This window comes from Miniopterus natalensis, chromosome 20 (assembly GCF_054644295.1).
Source record: "Miniopterus natalensis isolate mMinNat1 chromosome 20, mMinNat1.hap1, whole genome shotgun sequence".
Lineage (NCBI taxonomy): Eukaryota > Metazoa > Chordata > Mammalia > Chiroptera > Miniopteridae > Miniopterus > Miniopterus natalensis.
Window position 1 is genome coordinate 8,984,098 of NC_142100.1, and position 19,834 is coordinate 9,003,931.

The 19,834-nt window shown below is 53.4% G+C and overlaps 1 protein-coding gene across 5 annotated transcripts in view; it reads right to left on the reverse strand.

The window, feature by feature from the left end:
• Positions 1–12,143, reverse strand: part of FLI1 (Fli-1 proto-oncogene, ETS transcription factor) — a 113,426-nt gene extending 101,283 nt beyond the window's left edge. For 2 of the 5 annotated variants that reach the window (XM_016204462.2, XM_016204461.2), the window contains exon 1: positions 11,899–12,143. Coding sequence is in view for 2 of the 5 variants with exons in the window: in XM_087828518.1 (XP_087684644.1) it covers positions 10,404–10,462 (59 nt within the window). In the remaining 3 variants the exon portion in view is untranslated. Of the gene's footprint in view, positions 1–10,403; positions 10,492–11,615; positions 11,692–11,898 lie in introns of those variants that run through there. The other 3 variants (XM_087828518.1, XM_016204460.2, XM_016204463.2) reach the window with 2 other exon arrangements.
• Between the last annotated feature and the right edge of the window lie 7,691 nt (positions 12,144–19,834).

A 19,834-nucleotide genomic window follows, 5' to 3' on the forward strand; every position in this document is an offset into this window, starting at 1 on the left:
TCATGGACCTGTGGCGTGTCCATCTGGCTGTGCATCGCAGGGGCTGAGCTCTATGAACTTTGGAGGCCAAGGGGATTTGGTTCAAATCATTGCTTTCCCACCTTCTGCCTGAGTGGCCTTGGGTAAGTTACTTCAGCTCCCCAAAATGAAATATAATACACACATCATAGCACAGTTACAAGGGTCAAGCATGACCATGTCTTCTGAGCATGCCTGCAGAGGTCAAAGCAGTACTGGCACATAGTAAGAGCTACACAAATACTGGAGCTGGTGCATTTTCTTCCTGTGACTGTGCTTGTCCCCCCAAAACATTGTTACTTTTCCATAGAAGGAAGGTGAGTGAGTGCCTTGCTCTTAGGGAGGAGTAGGGATAGAAAGGCCTTTGCTAGGGCCACTGGGGCTCACGCAAAATGGTGGGTGACAAAGTTTCAAACGGAATGGGCCTTTCGGGGTTGCCTGTGTTTGCCCATAGCACAGCACCACTTCCTGTTTTAACAAGAAGAAGAAATGCCTTCCAGAAAGCTCATTAAGAGGCTCGAAATTCTTCTTGGGCATCAACTAGGTCCTCAAAATATTGTTTTGTTTTGTTTTGTTTTTTTAAGTTAAGTGTAAATGAATCAAAACCAGACGAAGTCAATTTCCCTTCAATTAAACAGGATTTTTTAAAGTCCAGGGGAAAGGCGCTTGGGGCCAAATGTGTTTTGGGTTTTAAATGAGACCGAATTGTGGAAAAGAGGGTGAGACCCAAAGCCCAGTCAGGCCCTCTTCCTAGCTGGCATGAATGCAAAGGGATCCGCACAGCTTTAGTGTCACTGGGTAATAAAAACAAACAGCTCACAGATCTTTGCAAAGCACCTCCTGAGAGTCCCAGCCCTCAACTGGCCTGGAAAGAAGATCACTCTACAGTTTAGGCCGGGATCGTGGAGCTGAGTGAGCTCAGTCGGAGTTTCTATGGGAGGTTCACTCATCCGGGGCCCCAAAATAAGAACTATTTTTAAAGTTTGCTTGGGATCAGAGTCTTATAAACATGGAGGCTGAAAGGAAATTTTGAAATCATACCTAAATTTATGCTGAGAAATTTTACATGAATACCGAAGTAAAGTGACCTGCCTAAGATGTCAGAGCTCATTTAGGGGAAGGGACTGGGCTAGAGTTCAGGTCTCCAGATCCTAGGCTGGAAGATTTTTCTCTGTATTTACTACAAAGTGGGATCCAAATGTCTCTGACATCAGCACATTTGGGCTGGAATGACGGTGCCCAGCCCATTTTTTACTAGTCTATTTCTAATAGTCCCTCCTTATATTGTACATCAGTTTTTTTAACTATAAAAGTGATATATACTAGTGATATAAAAAAAATCAAGTGCTACATACGTTTTAGTGTGAAAAGAAAAAGTTTACTTCTTTCTGCCCAGAAGCAACTGCTGTTAATAGCTTCTTGTATGTCTTTCCAGAAATTAACTATGCAGAAATAATCATGTATGTGTGTGTCTTCAAATTATTTTTATAGAAACAAGAGCACACACTTTGTGACTTGCTTTTTTCCATGTAATAATATGCCTTGGAGGGTTTTCTAAATCAGTGTACATAGACAATTGATTTTATTCCATTGAACAGTTGCATGAATCTTCGGTAATTTATTTATCTAGTCTCCTATTGATGGGCATTTAAATTCTTTCCCATTTTTGCCATTACAAACATCACTATAATAAACATCTTGTAATATATCTTTGGCATCTGTGCAAACATGTCGGTAAGATAAATTTTTAGAATTGAAATTATTATCAAATTTGTATTAATATTTAACATCTCAATAGGTATTTCCAACTTGTCCCCCCAGGGTAACTGGACCAACTTATGTCCCACCAGCTCTTTCTAACATGAAGCATGATTAAGCTGTTCTAATCATTGCTATCCTCATAGGTGACAAATGTTCACATTTCATTACTTTCATTTAAATATCTTTATGCACATACTTGAGAGTGTTTTCATATGTTTGTTGGTCATTTGCATATCTTTTTCTAGCATTGTGTATGCATAGCAGTTTTGCCTATTTTTCTCATTGATTTGTAAGTAGTCTTTGTACATTAAGACATTTGCCCTTTGTTTTATGTAGCAGAAATATTCTTTCTCAGGTGCTCATTTATCTTTTCACTGTATTTATAGTATTTTTCCTCTATGTTCATGTGTGAGTAGAGTAACCAAAACTGAGAAAGGGAGAATATGAAAAAGGAGTCCCCTTGGCACAGCTCCGTTTTCAAAAGATGTCTGTACAATGAACTAGTGTCAGCAAGAGTGAAAGGGCAGAGGAAATCATAAGCTGGGTGTTACCTTTGGGAAAATATGCCTAAGTTTCCGTATAATAAAAAGCCACAAATGAAGATTTCCCCTATGAGTATTGCTTCTTTTGGAATTGCCAATTGTCTAGCTTCAAGTCAGAAAGCGGAGAAACCTCTGCTCCCTAGAGGTCTGGGAAAAATAGTGGTATAGGCATGTGTTGAGCTTTGTACCTGGCAGGATTATCCAACTTTGGGTTGAATGAATAAATGAATGAGTATGAATTGATACATACTCATTCCCAAGACAAAAGGACTCTTTAGACATAAGAATTTCAACCTAAACATATGCATCTGAATAGATCACAACAGCATCAACTTAAAAACAACTCACAAGCTGAGTAACTTTATACTATTAACCCGTTTTCAAATTTCTGCTCCATGAACAAGGCTGCAAAGTCATTCACTCTCAGGCACCCCTGCACCTAAAATCAGTGAGTCCCCATAATATTCAGACCTAGCACTCTGCTACTGAACTGCTGGGTTTCAGTAGACACCTGAAACCCGCACGTGTCCAGAAACTCAGGGTTAGAGCTCCCAGAGCACCTGTATTTCTGGCCCCTTGCCTGTGGGCACTGAGATGTGACATAAGGTCTTTCATTGTCGTGGACACAGGGCACTGTCTGAGAAGATGGGCCCTGCTGCTGAGGAGGCGTTTCAGTTTGCAAGGACACATTTTCCTGGAGGTGGCTTGAGATGTTACACATTTTGGAATTTGGATCATGAACTAAATGGCAGGCACAGTGTTCTCCAAAGATGGGAACTATCTTAAATATTTCAATGTTTTGGTTCATTGTTGTAGGTACAAGCAATTTTGAAGCTGCTGTAAAGTTAACTGGAATTATCTGAAAGTGCATCTGAACGCAATCTCTGATCCTACTTGGATGGTGGTGATAACTCCCTGAGCTTTTTCTTTGCCTCAGTGAAATGTCAGTATTTCTATGTGAGGTGATGGCCCCAACCAACCTATGAAAGTATGTCAGACCTGTCTGAATTTCCATAGAAATCTGATTTGACTCTCAGGGAAACAACCTTTCCATTTGTACCTTCTCAGTTACTAGCTGCTGACTCATTCTCAAAAAGAACTATAATAGTTGCCCAGGAGAGATGGCCCAGCTGAAAAGCCAGCTAGTGGTGAAATCTCCACAACACTGCCAGAGAAGGCATCTACAGCAGCAAAGGGGTGATCACATTTTTATGGTCCTGGTGATAGAGTTGCTCTTCCCTCCCCTAACTCCATGTTTAATGAACATATCTTTACAGACAGCTGACGGCCTGGTCTGGTTGCCCGAACCTATCACTGAGTGTTTAATTCTGCCTGCTATTCATTGCTTGTGGCCTCTGATAAGTGATGGGGCCACTCCCAACTCCATTTCCTTAGGAGAAGGGTGCGAATGGGAAGGATTCAGCTCCTAAGAGACTTGTACAGCTCTGTAGACCATCCATCCATTAGGAATTCTGTGATTCCTCCTTTCTATATACAGGGACAGGCAAAAGTAGGTTTACAGTTGAGAGTCCTTGAAACACAGAGTTTATTCTTGTGTTATTATTGTTTTATTTACCACATGAATAGCTACAAACCTACTTTTGCCCACCCCTGTATTTTACAAAACCCAAATTCTTTGTTATGGTACTTAAAGTCCTCCATAGTCTAATTCCACCCAATCTTTCCACTCCTGCCTTCTCCTTTATATGCACCCTCCCCCCAACACACACCCAAGTATTTCACTTTCCTAGATAGACCTTGGCCCATATCTCCCTGTGCAAGTCCTACCCAGCCTTCAAAGTCACCATCCGGGCCCACCCATCCACCTATGCCAAGAAGCAGTACAAGTACTCCCATATCAGAAACATTCTGCTTGAATCTCAACTCTGTCACCTAGTAGCTGTCACCCTGGGCAAGTTATCTGACTTCTCTGTACTTTAATTTCTCCCAAAACAGTAATGTGACAATGTTACTTTCCACAGTGCTATTGTGAGGATTAAATGCAAGGGTGTATGTGAAAGTCCTTTGTAAACAGAAGGGGCTACGTAAGTAACTATTGCTACCAGACCTTTCTGCCTGTCCATTTGAAATTGCTCTTTGCTTTCTCTAGGCTAATGTAACACTCACTGCATTCCAGTATGCTCAAGTGAGCACGAGCATGTGTGAGCACGCGCGCACACACACACGTTTGTTCTCCTGCTGGGTCTCCAGGACAGCAGCCTTTTTGCCACCAACATCGTATCTTGACAGCACTTAGTCACCTAGTTCAGTGCCTGCCTGGCAGTCATGCCATAGGCCTTCCTAACTTGAACAGTCACTGACCTATATTAACACGGCTGACATCGGTTTATGATGCCAATGGGGCCAAGGTTACAGAGTCTCGTAAGGCCAGCTAGCTTTGCACAGAAAAGGGTTATTCCACAGGTTGTCTAATTCTGTCAAAGTTCCAGAATATTGGTCCTAGAGATGACAATGTGAAGATAGACAAATCGGATCTGTTGCCTCTGGGGAAACATCTCCAAGTACACAGGCTGCTGGGATTGGGCCTATCGGGTGTATGGGAGAATTAGAACGGCACCACTTAGTAATACCACCCCACCGATGGATTAACACACGAGTGGGATAGAAATATATAGATATAAATCATAAAAGCAACAGAAAACGAAACAGGGTGTGGCCTCCTGAAGAGCAAAAGACACCTGCACAGCCCTGAGATTACAAAAAAAGTTGCTATGGTTGGTGGAAGATTTTGTGAGATTGTGTGTGCGTACATAGTGGCCAATGTCCTCTAGCTTTCTCATTCTGTCACAAAACAACAAGCAGAAAAAATAGACTGTTTTAAGTACAAGCCCAAAATAGAAAGTCATGTTATTCGAAACAAAACAAAAATGTTGACTTACAGTTTAGGCATATTTTTTGTAGTTTGAGGTAGAATAAAGGCCTCAGTCCATTAGAAATCCTGCCTAGTGGTTCATCATCATAAAATGTTTCCCAATTTTTTTTCCTGGGACAACTCACTATTAGTGTTACATTTTTAGAAAATAGGTTTGGTTTAAATCAACCCCTTTTTTAAACCAATGCCAAGTTAACTGGTTGACCCCCAACAGAAGACGGTGAAATCCTAAATCTTATTTAAAGTGATTGTTCTTCAAGACCTGCTTACTGCACAGCTTGGAAGGTGAGTCAATAAGATATGTTCTCATGTATCTGAATGTATTATACTTATATAGTCAAACATTCAGCTATTAAAATTATTGAAATAAAAATTCAGGCCACCTATCCCTGGTCTATAAAGGGGCCTACTGAGGGCTGTTTAAGTAAAATACTCTATTTTTTGCTGTCTTCTGGTGATGGAGACCTTGTTAGTCTATGAGAAAAGAAAAATTTATTTCAGGAAGCAGTTATGTAAAAATCCAATCTGAAAATTTGATATTTTTTAAAGTATGGAAATAATTCAAGATGGTAGTAATACATTTTTCATTAAATAATAAAAGTGTCTTTATTGCAAAGTATCAAATTCTTCATCATTTTTAAAGCCTTCTCTCTCTGCCTCTCTGTCTCTCTCTTACATGCACACACACATGCATGCACACACTGACACTGCATCCAGGATTCTATCATTCATAATAATATAATGAAAGTGAATGAAATCTTTATGGTATAAGTGGAAAGAACACTAGTCTGAAAGGTAGGAGCCCTGAATTCTCACTGACTCAGTTATCTGCGTGACCTTAACTAAGTCACTGAACAACACTAGGCCTTAGTTTTCCCACCCATAACATGAGAGTATCGAGCTAAATAATCTCTAAATTTGCAAACCTGTAAGCTTAAATTTGAATAGTAGCAGAAGCAGAAGGAATCTTTTAGGTAGAAATTATTCACAAACATAAACCAAAACATCTCCAGGTCACCATTTGGTAATTCCCTGAGGGAAGCCATTCTGTGTGGTCACAAGGACAGACCCAATGAATCTAGGTGACACGAAGATCAAAAGATGTGTGTGAGTGTACACTCTTCAAAGTGAAGGCAATGTCTCTTTGGGGACATGAGTAAAGTCTCTGTTCCCAAGCGGTCCTCCCTCTGCTGCTCTCCCTGCTGGACAGGCACTGCCCATCAGCGACAACCTACCCTCCTGGGCCTGTCTGGGGCAGACACTCTGCTGCTTTGCAGAGCGAGCTCTCACCTCAACCTTTCTGTCTTGCTCTCCCATCATTTGCTGGCTGCATGGTGCTGGATGTCCCTGAAGTAAGGGGAAAACTGAATAGCTGTCCTTAACTGGACTTTGTTCAAGGCGACGTCCCCAAGCATCCTGGCTGATACAGCTACATCACGTTTTATCCCCTAACCTGCTTTACTGTTCTTCAGACGATACGTCATCTCTGGACATAGAATTACTTATTTACATGTCTGTCACCTCCACTGGAGTGTAAATTCCAGCAAGGTTTGATCCCTGTTTTACTCTTGACACATAAACCATGAGTTTTAAGCCTTGGAACACAAGAAACACATGGTTAATATTTGTTAAGTTAATGAAACATGTATTATGGTAAACCTAGGCCTATGATCTAAGTAAACCCAGGCCTATGATCTAATTTTTTTTTTTAATGTATCTTTATTGATTTCAGAGAAAGGAAAGGAGAGGGAGAGAGAGAGAGAGAGATAGAAACATCAATGATGAGAGAGTCATTGATTGAGCCCGCAACCCGGGCATGTGCCCTGACCAGGAATTGAACCCCGATCGCCTGGATCCCAGGTCAATGCTCAACCGCTGAGCCAAGCCCGGCCGGGCTATGATCTAATTTTTTAACCAATCGAGCCACAGAAGACCAATCCCCAAGGAGAAGTTCAACCAATGTGCATGCAACTAAAGCACAGACTTTAATTTTTACTGTGACTTATATCAGGGAGCTACTTTGGCCCCATTTCATAGATGAGGAAACCGAGACTCAAGGACCTAACAAGTGCCTTGCTGTAGGGCAATCAGCAACTAAGTAGCAGAGCTGAGAATGAACCCTGTTTCCTGACTCCAAGTCTGCTGTTCCTTTCCCTGTTTCACTCACTACGTCTGCATCTTCTTGGATTGTTTTGCCATAGTTGATGGCATCATGGGCATTGAATCAAGCTTTCTACAGATAAAATAATAAGAGTTGATTGAAGGCTGCTTAGAACTAAGATGTAGTTTTTGAAACCAGGTCATTTCTTAGAGCAGCAAACACTATCATGTGCTTTTCAACACTGATAATATCACTGTGGGGAGCAGGGGCGGGGTAGGGTGTTGTTTAATACTGCAGGTTAACTGTCTGTGGCAGAAAGAGCAGAATGGTCCCTGAAAACGTTGGTGTACCCAACATGATGCTCACAGCCTTCCCAGGAGACACTCTGGGAAATGAGAAGAAAACATAATACAGAAGGCTTATTGTAATAAGGGCAGCAAGATTGAGATTTTGGAGTCAGATGGAATTATGCACAAAATAAAGGGCTTCTGCAAAGAAATCAGACTTCTCTGGCATCCTGGCCCAAATACCTCCTCAGTGCTGAGGCTGACAGGCATTTTAAAAGAGAGGCATGCCTTATATATGAGGAAAAAAATACGCAGGTGCGTAAAAATCACATCCCAAAATTACTCAAAGATGGTTTTTCAAGGCCATTCATACAGGGAACACCCTTTCTGGATTTGTGTCTGCAGATTAGACATGATACATAGGTCTCTCCCTATATATAGGTCTCTCAGACCTCTGTCAGCATAGAACTGGATTTCACAGACATCCAGTATGTATTCTTGTAAGAGCATATGCCCGTAATATTTTAGGAACAGAGGGGATTTGGAAAGATCCTATTGTAGAGATAATTTAGGCCCACTGTTACATTTTTGCAAAGATTTTGAAGCTCAGACAGATTTAATGAACTGTGCACTCTCACAAACAGACCAGAAGTTAGCTGACCTCTTCTTGCCCACTCTCCAAGAACAGTGTTCGAACCATTGTGGGAGTGGGGTCCAGGAACCCCCAAATCCAAAGATCACATGTGAACAAACAAATGTGGCTTTCACACAATTTAAATGCCAAAGTATACACTTAACAACTCAATCCTTCTGAACATTGGGGACTGAAAATACCTTGAAAAGCCACAGCTCTGTGGGTGGGTGAGCACAGCCAGGTCTCCTAGATGAGAGACCAGGGTGCTCCCGTGGAGGGTTTGAGGGACTCTCAGGCTCTCATGCCCCACATGGAAAAGAAGACTTTCACTCCCATCCTCGGCATGCAGTGCCAGGGCCTTGGCCTACGCCTGTTCTCTGCCTGCCATGCCAATCCCTGTGTGTGTATCTAAGGAGATTAGCACATCTTGGGTAGAGACCACAGCTTCCTCCCTCTGCTCTGGGCCTGTGTCAGAGGCCTGAGCATCGTGGAGAAGAAATTGCTTCACTTCTCCTTAGAGTGTCCACATCAAGACCCCGGAGCCATGTTACCACTCTTCCGGATCAGAGGGGCTCCTTCTGGGTAAGTGGCAGGTGTCCTAATGAGAGGAGTTTTCTAGAGTGGAGCATCTTATTACTAAAGCAGAGATACAGAGACACTTGCATGCACACACCAGTGTGAAGAAAAACAAGCATGAAGTGTCCATGACCGACAGCCTCCTAGAGCAATCCTCCCTGGACCACACACTGGAAACTTGAGGAACCCAGGCTCGCACAGGCACCCTTTAACCCATCACCCTCAGTTATCTCATCTCCAGATTTTCAAGGGCCTTTTACCTAAGTCAGCATATTTCAAACTTTCAGAACACACACACACACACACACACAACTTAGAAAATAAAAACCACTACCCCACCCAAATGATAAAAATCTCTTTGCATTCTCCAAGCCCAGCATCTTGGCTGTCTCTTACTCAGCCTGAGCGTGAGGGTGACTGCGTGGGGCTCTGGGAGAAAGGCGGGCTCTGCCAGTCCTCCCCTCGCCAGGCTAATAGTTTTTCCAGACTGACTCCTGCTTCGTGTTGCAAAACTGCCTCGCCGCCCAGCCCCGCCGACTCGGGCTCCCATTCATTCCCCTCGCTCCTCTAGGGCCGGTTGCGCTAGGGGGTGTCCCTCCTCTCGGCTCCTAGCCCCACTTCCCCTTCTAGAGGGAGGAGGCACTTAACCCTTCTGAGGTCGGACCTGAAACCCAGACCCTCGGCCCTCGCTCTGGGCTGCACTTTGCAACCCAACCCGGGCGACGGGCGTGGGGTGAGGGTAGGGGTGGGGGCAGGGTTTGGCCGGCCACCTTAGGGCGCGCGGCTCTGGAGGGCACCGGTGCCCTTCCCGCGGAGCAGGCGCGCAGCCCGCGGCGCAGCGCGGAAGCCGGGCGCGGGGCGAGGGCGCGGGCGCGGGGCGCGGGGCGGACCCAGGCTGCGGAGACGCCCTGCCCCGGCCGGGGAAGCGGGCAGGTCCGCCAGTTAGTCTCGGGAGCCGCCGCCCGCGAGCGTGGAGAACGGGCCACAGAGACACGAACGGAGAGGAAGGGAAACCGGCCGCTCTGACATGTAAACAGGGCTCCCATCTGGAGGCGCCGGCTCGGGCAGAGCACAGGAGCCTTCGCTTGCCCGCGGGTCCCCGGGCGACCAACCCACTTGCCCGGGCCAGGCCCCACCGGGCAGGGACCCGAGCTGCTGGCGCGGCGGCTTCCGCCCCCACCGCGGCCAGCGCCGGGCGAGGGGAAGCCCGCCGCCGACGGTACCCAGCCCCGGGCCAGGGCGCCCCGCCTGCGGGCGGGAGTGATGGACCCGCCGAATCGGGTCCCCGGCTCCGACCCGCGCCCGGGATCCCCCCCCCCCCCGCCCCGGGATTCATACCGCCCTCGCCCGCAGCCTGCTGGCAGCGCGGAGGGAGGGGCCGGGCTCCCTTCTGGGGGGCAGGGGGTAAGGGGGAGATTGTCCCGGGTTGGGGGGAGCCGGCGGGTGCCCCGGCTACTGAGACGTGCACCCGCGCGCGGGAGGAGACGGAGCGAAGCCCGGCGCGGAAGCGGCGAGAGTGGCCACGTCTTCCGGGACCCCGGCGCCCGCCGCCCAGCCCGCCCGCGCCCGCGCCCGCCGCCCGCTCTCTTACCTTAATAGTCCCGTCCATTTGGCCAAGTCTGCAGCCGAGCCCCCCAATATTCCACACATTGACCCGGTTGCAGCCTGACCTCGCAGCCCCTTCGGATCAGCCGGGCGCGGCCTCTGCGGCCCCTGGGCCCTCCCTGCGCGCCCCCTGCGAGCGCCCTGCCCGCGCTCCCCTGTGCACGTTTGTTGTTGTAGCGGATTGAAAAAGAGACAGTTTAACCGGATGAAACTTTTTTTTCAGCTAATTTTGGGAAGTGACTTCACTTTGCAAATCGGGAGGAAGTCCTATCTGTCTCTCCTCTCTCTCTCTCTCTCTCTCTCTCTCTCTCTCTCTCTCTCTCTCTCGCTCGCTCGCTCGCGTCTAGCGCTCTCCCCTCTCTGCTCTGCCGTCTTCCCTCCCCCCAGACTCACTCGGCCCCCCCTCCGCCGCTCCTGCTTTTCGCATCACACACACTGTATAAATATACGCGGAGATGCCCAGATACATTCATGCGCCGCGCACACAGGATACTTGCTCCTGAGAGATAAGAGCGAGCCGGGAACAATGCCCGGGTCCGCGCCCTGATTCCCGCAGGCTGCATCCCCCCTCGACACCTTCCCCCAGAGCCCTAACCCAAACGCCTCCGGCTCCTTCCCTCTCCCCGGGCGGCTGGCCGAAGGTGGCCCTCCTGACTCACTCGCTTTCCGTTTCTTCCCACAGATACGTTCATTAATGCTTTTTCCAGCCGGAGTCAAACTTTTTTTGGGGGGGGTGGGGGGGCGGGAGAGTCTACTCCGGCTGGGGATAAGCTGGAGCCTACCGCCCGGGAAGATCCAGACTCAGACCGAAGCAAACTAACCATTACAAAACGCATCCAGTGGGAAGTTTTCCACTCGGCGCTGGGCGGCCGAGAGGTGGCCAGCTCCCGGGCGGCTCACCCACGCAGCCACGCCGACTCCGGGCGGCTCGGGACCCCGGCGAGCCCTCGGGGGCGCGGGCTCCGCACCCCGCGCATGGTAGCCGCGGGGCGCCCTCCCCGCGGCGCGCTTCACCCTCTGCTCCTGGAGAGCTCCTGGCGCCCGCCGAGCGCCGGGACCAGCGCCACCCTAGGCCACCTAACCGCGCCCTCTAGGGTCAAACCCCTGGCGCTAACCCCGACGCGACGGTCCAAGCCCCCCGGCGCCAAGGCCGGAGCCGCCTACGCAATGCCACCCGGGCGGCCCCCAGGAAACCTACACTCGGGCGGGACGTTCCCTCCACGCCGGCCGGCAGGTCTCCAGAGCGCAGCACCCAACATCGCGGTCCAGACGCAGACTTTTCTTCCGGTGAGACCCCGGGGCCCGAGCTGCCGACCACATCCCCACTGAGGAGGCCCGGCCCCCCCGCCCGGAGGCCCCGGCCCCCCAGCAGTGCGGCCGCGCGCTCGCGTTGGGGCAGCCTCGGGAGTCCCGGCGCAGGGAGGGGAACCCCGCGTGCTGTCGGCCTGACTCCCTTCGCCCCGACCTCCAGAGCAGATTACCTTGTCCACGCTCTCCAGACCACGCTTTGGACCTTTTCACTTTTATTTAAGAGTCCACCCGGGGAAGGAGGGAAGAAAATTTAAAAAAAAAAAAAAAAATCCAGAGGAGATCCGAGTCAATCGAGAAGAAAAAAAAAAAGTTTCAAAAAGGGTGTCCACAGCGGCGAAAAAGGTGACTTATTAATTCTTTATTTCTTCAGGAGCAATTGAGCCCGAGAGCTCTCTCGCCCCCCTCCCCTCCCTCCCTCCCTGCCGCCCCCACCCCCCTCTCGAAATTAGTCTCATCAATTCAGCTCCAATTTTGGGTTCGAATACAGACAAGGGTCTGAACGTGACCAGACCTGGAGTGGCGGGTGCAGCCTGCCAGCAATTGAGACTCCGTGTGTGTATGGGGGAGTAGGGGGGGGTTGGGTGGAATGGGGGCCGGGCCGACCCCCCCCACCTCCTGTCTGCTTCTCAATCCAGGGGTCTGCTCCGGGGCTCCCCTGGGACCGCCACATCTGGTTACCGCTAGCGGGGTCAGTCCCCCCCTTTGCCTGGGGCCACCAGTTCTGGAGTTCAATTAAAAGAAATCGGGCTTAACCCTTTCCTCCCCTCGGCCGCGCCACCCGCCCTCTCACTCTCCCCTTCAGAGTTTCCACATGCTTTCCAGAGAGGAGAGAGGTTAAAGGGAAAGGAAGAATGAATTACATCCTTTCAAACCCCAAATTGTTTCCTTTTCAGCCCAGACTCTGCCGACCTTCAAACGACAGCAGGGCTTTCAGGAGGGTGCGGGGAGACCGCTTCCCACTGGGACCAGACCAGAAACCTGGCTCGCGCGCGCACACAGGCGCCCGAGTGCGCGCGGGCGCGCGCGGCGCGCGCGCACACACACACACACACACACACACACACACACACACAGCCACACCGCCCCTCTTTCAGGCAGAAAGGACTCCATCTCCACCACGTCCCCGAGGCCCTCTTCCTGCTGCTGGGCGAACGCTGAGGCCATTAATGGCCACCCCACTCCAGCCCCGCGCGCTCTCAGGCTACACACCGGCCTGGGCTAGCGCTGGAGAAGGCGCCCCTGTGGCACAAAGGTCCCCTGGGTTTCTCTTCCCACCTTCTGTTCAGCCTGGTAAAATGACAGGCTGCCTTCACCTCACCGATCAGTGCAGTCACCCCAAAGTCTCTTAGCACCCCAACTCCTTGTAGCAGGAGCTGCCTTTCCCACTGGGACTGCCCAATGTGGACCTAGACCGAAGTGAGGACTTGCCCTCCGGCTTGAGTTATGGGACTCAGCAGCACTTTCTGTTCCGGCCTGCAAAGCCAAAGCTATGTCAATTTTATCATTTTTAAGATGGTGGTGGTGGGGGAGGGGAGCAGCTGGCATAGGCCTAACTGTCAGGGCTCTGTGACTCAGGGACTGGCACTAGCGCCGACCTGCCATTCCCTAATTTACCAAGGGCCTTTGTGAGGACCTCGGGTCCTTCCTCAAGGTCCTCTACCCAGAAGCAGGAGCCCTTTCCCCCAACTCTGAACAGCCTCTGGCGGAACCTGAGACCCCTCCATCCTGCGTGGATGTGAGGGTGGGCAAGCGTGCCCACTTATGTAACTCGGGATTTGATGCTCAACTCTCCCGCGGCTGCTGCTTTTTTTTTTTAAATCCCAAAGGGGGAAAAAGCCCTAACCAAACACAACAGTAAACAAGTCTGTGCTGTTTAATGTGGTTACCACCAGACATCTGGAAAGATGGTTTGATCCTGGCAGCTCACATTGTTTTCACGAGCAGCCAAAGAGAATATTTTGAATGTTTGCATTGAGACAAATTGATAGCGAGCCTGTGGTGAGGCCTGCTGCAAATGAAAACTGTCCCGGAGTTGGGAAGGGGGGAAGCCTTGCCCTCTCCTCTCCCTCCCTGTCTCTCTCCTCACCCCACTTCTTCCCTCACCCCTTCCCTCACCCCTTTCCGCCCAGGCCGTCTCCTCCTGGCCCAGCTAGGGACTGCTTAACTTACCCCAGCCCACACACTAGCACACACCCTCTTTTCTGGCTTACTAGAGACTTCTGCCTCTCCCTTTCCCAGACTGGGCAGGGCTGCTGACCAGGAGCTGGTGCTGGCCACCGCAGGTCCCAGTCCACCAGCCCCGCTGGCTTTCAAGTCAGGGGAAGGTCACAACCCACAAAGCCTGTCCAGCATTTAAAACAAAAGCTACCAACTGGGGAGGAAGGGGACCAACAAAACAGACCACCTCACATTTCCAAGACTCGGGTCATTTATAGAAAGCATGCCTATGGGGGGGGGGGGGGCGAATATTCAGGAAACATTGGGATCTGGAGCATTTTCCTTGGGACTTGGTGAGAGGCTTGCCTCGCACCCTCCGAAATTGACAATATTTTCACAGATGCGGAAGTCCCGCTTCCCCGGGGAGGGGGCGGCGGGGGAGGCGCGTCTTGGCTCGGCTCAATGTCAGCCCTTTTGACCCGGTCAAAGGCTTTCCAGACGCGCCTTCCCGGGCTCCTCCGGACCCTGCCCGAGTTGGCCGTGGGAGGGCGCGACAACTGGAGCCGGGTCCCTGGGGTGCTCCGGACTCCCGGACCGTCCGGTCACTTAAAACCCAGAGCGATGCCCGGCTCGGCCGAGAGACTCGGGGCCCAGCCGAGCGCCCCGGGCGGATCCCCCCTCCCTTCCAGCGGCCGCAGCGGGTATTTGAGCTGGCAGGGAGGGGGCGGGGGCGGGGAGAGGCGGGGGGCGGGGGAGGGATGGGCGAGCGAGCGCCAAAACTCCAGACTGCACAACTGCAGCTTCAAGTGTCTGGCCCCTCGCTCGAGGCCATAATTAATTTGAGATTTATTTTTATTGGAGAACTCGAGTCTCGTCTGACCTTAGCCAAACAAGGCAGCCCGAGCCGCCCCTGGATGCGCTTGAATGCCGGGGCATATTTCTGCAGGAAGGCTCTGCAGGCGCGCCTGCTTTGAATTTGTTTCTCAGACTTCGTCTATGAAGGAAGATTTAGAGCCTCTGCTCGCCCTGCCCGCTCCCCGCGCTCTTTCCTGCCTGAGCGCCAAGTGGGTTCCAAAGGCGACGTGGGGGGCCGGGCGGCGGGGGGCCGGGGGCCGGCCTGGGCGGGGAGGGTCTCAGCGCCCAAGCCCCAGCGCTCCGGGGCCGGGTCCCCAGACCCCGCGGCGTCGAGGAGGAAACCCCAGGGGAGCCCGAGGTTGACCAGAGAGCGCAGGCCGACGAGAGGCGGACACCAGCCGGGGGCCGGGACCCCAACCCAGCGGCGGCGTCTAGCTGGGGGCTTCGGTGGGGAGGAGACTCCCAGCCTCTCCAATCTCCGTCTGCCCAGCCTCCCAACGGCCCCCGACGCCATTCATTCCAAGCACAGACCCGAGTCCTTGCAACGCCGATTCGGACCTGCCGGCCAGATGCTGCGGCCGGGCCGGCCTCGGGGAACAATCTGGGGGCTACCGGCCTTCTATCCTCAGGTGGTGCTGGGGGGGGGGGGGTCTCGCCCAGAAGGCAGCACGCGCAGGCTGTTTGGTTCGGCAGCGAGAGCAAGGGGTCTGGAAAACTCGTAAAGAGGGAAAGTGGAGGACCCTGCCAGTCTCGCGTGGGGCGGGAAAGGGACCTTCAAGGAGTGCCCTGCACGCTGGGGACTGGCAAGAGCTTTTCACCCCGCGGGCACCGTTACGATTACTCCACGGGGTCCCCTGCGCCCTCCACCCCTCATCCCGTCCTGGCTGAACGTTCCCACAGGGCGGTGGGCTCCTGGGGTTTGAATTCCACCCCTGCACCTACCAGCTCTGTGGCCTTGAGCAAGTTTCTTAACCTCTCCGTGCCTCAGTGTCCTTGCCTGAGCATTGGCGTTATGATACGACCTACCTCAAAGGGCGACGCAGCGATGGCATGAATGTTTGGGACTTGCCTGGCAGTCAGCACAGCGTGGCCCTTGTTTCTTGTGTCCTGGCTCTGCCCCTTACAGGCTCTGTTACATTAACTTCTAGGCGCCTCTGGTTTTCATCTGCAGACTGGACTACCTCCTAGGGCTGCTATCAGTTAGTACAGACCCAGTGCCCGGCAAAGGCCAGGGCTATCCACAGGCACCATCGCCACTCAGTGACTGCGCGCCCCAGGCGCCGCGTTCCCTCTCTCCCTTTCCCTCTCTCTCCCCACCCTCAGCGCTCTCCTGCGGGTGCCTCCCTGAGAACTCTGTGTTTCTCAGAACCAGGTCGCTCCCTGGGGGCGGTGGGCACCCCTGGCTCCCCTGTTTGTCAGTAACCTGGGAGCGGGTGCCTGACGCGGAACGGCAGGGGCTTGGCAGCCGAGGACTGTTTGTGCCCCTCTGGCAACTGGTCGGTGCAGGGAGCCGCGGAACAGACCCAAGATTGTCCCGGCCACGCAGACCTCTCACCGTCATCAATGCACCCCTTTGTGCAACAATACAAACTTTGTGGCTGCTTGAAAAATCCATTTTTTCCCCTTTAAAAGAGCTCCTGCGACGAGTGGCTCCACTGGCGGCCCACAGCTCTGGGACCCCTCCTCTTTCACCCTGAACCCGACCGCGCACCCCATCAGCCCATCCCTCCCCTCCAAGGTTTGCTTTCTCTCCATCTCGGCCTGGGTCGGGCTCCTGGACTCTCACATTCGCCTGCCTCTCTAGAATTCATCTTGAGGTTTTGGGTCTCCGGGTGTGTGCAGACTGGGGGGGGGGGGGGGGGGGGCGTGTGGGTGGGAAAAACTACCCCACCCCCACCCCTCTGCAGCCCGGGGGTGCAGCTGGAAGCCGGAACTCAGGAGCTGGGCTCCCAGTTCTAGGGGCTGGGGTGGGGGAGGGTGGTCGGAGGGGTCCGGGAGCCCCTGCGCGCTCCAGACAGTGTGCGCTCTGCCACCTCCCGGGAGCCCTCGGTCCATCCATCCATTTACTGATTATCGACTCATGGGTTCATTCGTTTTTCATTCATTCATTGCTGATTCAACACTCCCTCCGGGCCAAGCCTCCAGAACTCGGCTTCCCCGCAGTGACTACTGACTTCTACAGACCTAAGGTGGGGGGCTGGGGAGCGAGAGAAAGGGGAGTGCGCTTAGTGCCGGCTACCTGGGGTCAACGGATTTCCCTTCAGACAAGTGGGAGGAGGGACGGACGCCTATTTTGCGCTCCCGCCCACTTTCAGCGCTCACCACCTGGGCTTTCTGGGGCCGGTCACGCTGGAGCCTGGGGGCCACTCGGAGCGGAGTCGGGAAGGAGGGCGGGGCCAGGCCACCGCGTCCGCACCCTCGGCCCCGCCCCGCTGGCCGATTTTCATTAAACGTGTAACCCAGCTGTCCTGGCCTCGTTTTGTTTACATTCTTGGGAACACGTAGAAAAGAAAAAAACCTCACAAAAAACAGCCTCCGATCTGCTGTCAAATAGCAATCTGCGCCTTGGAGGGGTGGGGTGGGGTGGGGCCGAGGAAGGTGGGGCCGAGGAGGTGGGGGCGTGGGGCGAGGGAGAGAGGCGCATCGCGTTCGCCCCCGTGCGCACCGCGCGCACTCACACGCGCATCCCGCGCACACCCACACGCGCACCCCGAGCACCCACACACGCGCACCCTGAGCACCCACACGGTCACCCCGCGCACACCCACAAGGCACGCCGACCCTGAACGCAGAGCCTGCGGTGCGCCAGCGGCGGGAGCGCGCAGCCCGTGGGACCCGACGCTGGGCGCGGGCCGGGGGCCGCCGTCTGGGCTTCCCCGGCAGAGCCTCCGCCCGGCTCCCCTCGGTCAGAAGCGGCCGGGGATTCCTCAACCGAGGAGTCCGGAGGGTCCGCGCCACCCGCAGCTGGTCCGAGCTTCGCGACCTCAGACCCACCCGCTGAGAGTGCGGACTGACCCGCCCCCACCACCAGCCTAACCTCCCTTCCCCGGGGTACAGAGGGACTGGGGGTTATTACCTGTTTAAAGGCGCTGTCTTGTCTTACCTTGACGTAAGACGACGTGTCGGGGACTGTCTGAAACATCCTGGGTTGGTGAGGACGGGTCGGGAAGGGCCCAGAACCAACCTGGGTAGGAGAAACCTGGGTCACCCGCGGGTGGAGCACGGGTGAGGGGTGGGGGTGGGAGTGGGGGTGGTGAAGGGGGAATGGCAAGGAAGGGACCGCTTCTAAAAGAAAACAGGTTTGCTCGAGTTCGGGGGCCTCCAAGCCTCGTGGATCTGCCGGGGAGGGTCCGAGGGGTCAGGTACCCGGAGCCCTCCCTGAGCCTGCGCCCCTGGGCTTCAGGCTACGGGATGGTGAACACTGAGGACCAGCGCAGCTCACACTTCTGGGTCTGCTCCCTACTGTCCTGCAACCTCCCTCCGCCCGAAATCCCAGACACCTTCCTCTCCCCCTCCCCCAGGCCTGGGGAGCTTCACGCCCGGGGACGCCCGTGGGTCCCGGGGCCTGGCCGGAGGGGAGAACGCGGCCAGCTTCGTGGCGGGTTCACCCGCCTGCGCAGGCCGAGGCCCCAGGGAACGGATACTAACTGAAGTGCAAGCGCTGGGGCCCTTGGGGGCACAGGCCTTCTGCCCGTCTCCCCCGCCCCCCTAGGCCACCCCGGGGAGCGCTCACGAAGGCTGGCCCCAGGGTCCGGAGGTCTGCCCAGGGCCCCTTCCCAGAGCGCCCGCTTCTAAAAGAAAACAGGTTTGCGGGCAGAGGCAAGACAGTGAATGACGGGGCCTCATTCAGGGGCAGGGGAGACGGTGTCTGAGGTCTGAATTTGGGGCCGGAGGCGCAAAAAGGACCCCAGAATGCCAGGTGCCTCTGCGGCCGTCACCCTGCGCGGCCAGGACCGGCCATGGGTCCCTTCCTTCCTTCCTTCGCCTAAACCATGTTTAAGGTGGCAGCGCGCGGCTTCTCCGGCAGCCAATGTGTTTCCGATAAAGCACTTTTCAACCCACTAACAAATTCCAGCTTTTTGGCTCCTGAAGCCACAACACACACACACACACGAATCAGGGGCCAGGTACGTTTCTCCGGGGCTCCTAGGTTCCCATTCCCCGCCTCCTCCCCTGCTCCAGGGTCTCCCGCAGTTTGTTTGAAAGTTGGAGTGAAATTTGCAAGAAAAGAGAGGGGAGGGAGGGAAATGGAGAGAGAGAAAAAAAGAAAAGCCCCGGAGAGACTGGAAGTCAGAGCCCCGCAAAGCTTCGCGTTTCCTGACGGCCACTGGAGCTGGCAGCTGGCGGAGAGGGGCGCGGAGCCCGCGTCCCCCCAGGGTCCCCCAGGGACGCGCACTCACCGTAGGCGCCCTTCCCTGCGAGGCAGGCGGGAGCGCACCTCGGGCCGCGCCAGGATGTTTAGGTCCCTGTGCGAATTCTCTGTGCCCGGAGCCCAGCCCTGGGCGGTGCGGAATCAAACCTGCTGGCGGCCGGGAGTCCGAGCCTGACTTTCCTTCCCTGCGCGTCCGCACGGGCGCCTCACCCTCTGCGCATCCTGGGGGGCTGGAGGAGCCACTTAAGTTTGTGCGACCTGCAGCTTTCCTCCGGCTGCCTCTCTCTCCAGCTCTTCACCCCACTCCCTCTTCCTCTCTCTTTTCCCCTCTTTTAATTTGATTTCCGTTTTCTTATCAATATTTCAACTGCCGTCTGATGAATTGTTTTATAGACAGCCACCCAGCTGCCCCCAGCTGCTTTTCCAGAGCCCACCCTGTGTGACTAGGAAATTTCAAGGAGCCCTGGGAACCACACACACACACACACATCATAAATGTAAAGACCCCTCCTTTAAGCCCAGGGGAGACAGGAGACCCGGGCCTTCTTGAAGCTGATTATTTAGTTTCAAATGATGGCTATGCAAATTATTTTTCCTTACACCTAAATAATATAAGCGAAGTCTGATTTTTCAGGCCTTTAAGCTTTTTTCTACTTATAAGGCACTCCTTCCCTTTATTTGATGCTCCCCAGGAGTTCACCTCCTCTGACCCACATTTTCTA